Source organism: Salvelinus sp. IW2-2015, unplaced genomic scaffold (assembly GCF_002910315.2).
Source record: "Salvelinus sp. IW2-2015 unplaced genomic scaffold, ASM291031v2 Un_scaffold2742, whole genome shotgun sequence".
Taxonomy (NCBI): domain Eukaryota; kingdom Metazoa; phylum Chordata; class Actinopteri; order Salmoniformes; family Salmonidae; genus Salvelinus; species Salvelinus sp. IW2-2015.
Genome location: NW_019944045.1, coordinates 82,910 through 85,001, shown reverse-complemented (window position 1 = coordinate 85,001; position 2,092 = coordinate 82,910). Strand labels below are relative to the sequence as shown.

The following is a 2,092-nucleotide window of genomic DNA, read 5'->3' as shown; positions in this document are numbered from 1 at the left end:
CCATTGAAGAGGAGTGGGACAACAGGCCAGAAATCAACAGCCTGTTCAACTCTATGTGAAGGAGATGTGTCACGCTGCATGAGGCAAATGGTGGTCACACCAGATACTGACTGGTTTTCTGATCCACACCCCTACCTCATTGTAAGGTATCTGTAACCAACAAATGCATATCTGTATTCCCAGTCATGTGAAATCCATAGACTAGGGCCTAATGAGTTTATTAAAATGTACTGATTTCCTTCTATGAACTGTAACTCAGTAAAATATTTGCAATTGTTACATGTTGCATTGATATTTTTGTTCAGTGTATAATGTGTCCTGCTGCCTCACCCCAAGGTATTCTCCCAGTTTGATTCGCTCAGTCTGAATCTCCCTGACGCTCTTCCTGCCCAGGCTGGTTGTCATGGCGTTGTGGGCAGTGAGGCGTGTGGAGGCGTTAAGATCCTGAACCGACACCACTGACATCACCGGGCTCCAGATACGGAACTGAATATCTGCTCCTACAGACACCACACCTCCGTCCCTGGTAGTAACCTGTTATACCGCAGCAGAGAGAGGGTTATAACTGNGCTCCTACAGACACCACACCTCCGTCCCTGGTAGTAACCTGTTATACCGCAGCAGAGAGAGGGTTATAACTGTTATAGAGGGTTATAACTGTTATGGAGAGGGTTATAGCTGTTATAGAGGGTTATAACTGGATATCTGCTCCTACAGACACCATACTAAGTGTTTACTTGGGGCACTACAATTTACATTTTAGTCCTTTAGCAGACAGTCAGATTTCCAAACAGCAGTTTGATTTGTACCCTGCACAGCACATCATTAATCTTTGAGCTAGGTTATTCCTGTCTGTCTGTCTGTCTGTCTGTCTGTCTGTCTGTCTGTCTGTGTCTGTGTGTGTACCTGGCATGGAGGGATGTTGAAGGCTCGGGTTCGTAGGTCAACTCTCTGCCACTGGTCAATAAGAGGCAGAACCAACACCACTCCTGGCCCTTTAGGAGGACGTACTCTGCCCAGACGGAACACTACGATGCGCTGGTAGTTAGGGACAACCTGTAGGACAGATATTACTGTTAATAACGCAACAGAGATAGGGTGTTACCTTCAGTACGAACCAGCCTGACATGGGGAAGGTTAGTGTGTTACNATGGGGAAGGTTAGTGTGTTACCTTCAGTACGAACCAGCCTGATATGGGGAAGGTTATGAAGGTGCAGATATAGACCATGAAGCAGACAATAACATTGCAGACCCAGGACAGCCATCCCTGAGTGGAGTCTGGAGAATAAAGAAGAGACGTGATTGTTAGGTTTGATCTTGGAGCTATTCAAATACATTCAGTCTACCTAATCATAATTATAGATACTGTAGAGAACGGATGGAGCGGGAAGCAAAACCGGGTCTTCGGCGTGAACACACTGCCCACTGCTAACGGGAAGGCACATCCCCGCATGCTTCAACTTTCTTTCAAGCCCCTTCACATGTCCGCATACGCGTTCCCGATGGCGGGGAGAGTGGGAAACGAACCTTGGTCTCGAGTGTGAAAGTAGCTCATATAGCGTGGATCACTACTACAATACTGTCCTTGCATACCTAGCTAGCATATGACAGCTGTTGTTGCAAGAAGAAATCGCTGAAAACCTGAGCAACGATCTGTTAGGTAGCTAGTAGCGACGTTGTCTGTATCTAGCTAACGAGTCGCGCATTCATTTAGCCAATACTTACCACTGTAGTCGTTGTCTCTAACATTGGGGATGTAGTCAAACGAATGTCCTTGTCCTTTGTGATGGTGGAATGGAGATTGGACAAAGCTTTCTGTCGCCACGAACAACCCCGGTTTAGCCGGGATCGAGTCTCGTTGCGGTAGAGACTGATATCCAGACGGTTTATTATACATTGTCCTGTAAACTTTAACGCTCAATAACGACCTCACTAAATAAGTTAAATATTTGTGTATTTATGGACAAAATCATGGCATTAAATAGATGTTATAACGGTCAAATTATCAAAAATGTTTAATTTTGTTGGCAGCAAGTGCGTTACTTCCGTGTTTACCTGTTGCTCGGTTGCAGGGCACAGTGCAGCTTGAGG

The 2,092-nt window shown here is 45.7% G+C and overlaps 1 protein-coding gene across 2 annotated transcripts in view; it reads right to left on the bottom strand.

The window, feature by feature from the left end:
* Window positions 1-2,092, bottom strand: part of stoml1 (stomatin (EPB72)-like 1) — a 5,245-nt gene extending 3,153 nt beyond the window's left edge. The window contains exons 1-4 of one of the 2 annotated variants that reach the window (XM_024141781.2): window positions 1,727-2,092; window positions 1,173-1,279; window positions 907-1,056; window positions 331-534 (exon numbers count right to left, since the gene is read on the bottom strand). In XM_024141781.2, coding sequence (XP_023997549.2) covers window positions 331-534; window positions 907-1,056; window positions 1,173-1,279; window positions 1,727-1,898 — 633 coding nt within the window. In that variant the 5' untranslated portion in view covers window positions 1,899-2,092. Of the gene's footprint in view, window positions 1-330; window positions 535-906; window positions 1,057-1,105; window positions 1,135-1,172; window positions 1,280-1,726 lie in introns of those variants that run through there. The other variant, XM_024141782.2, reaches the window with a different exon arrangement.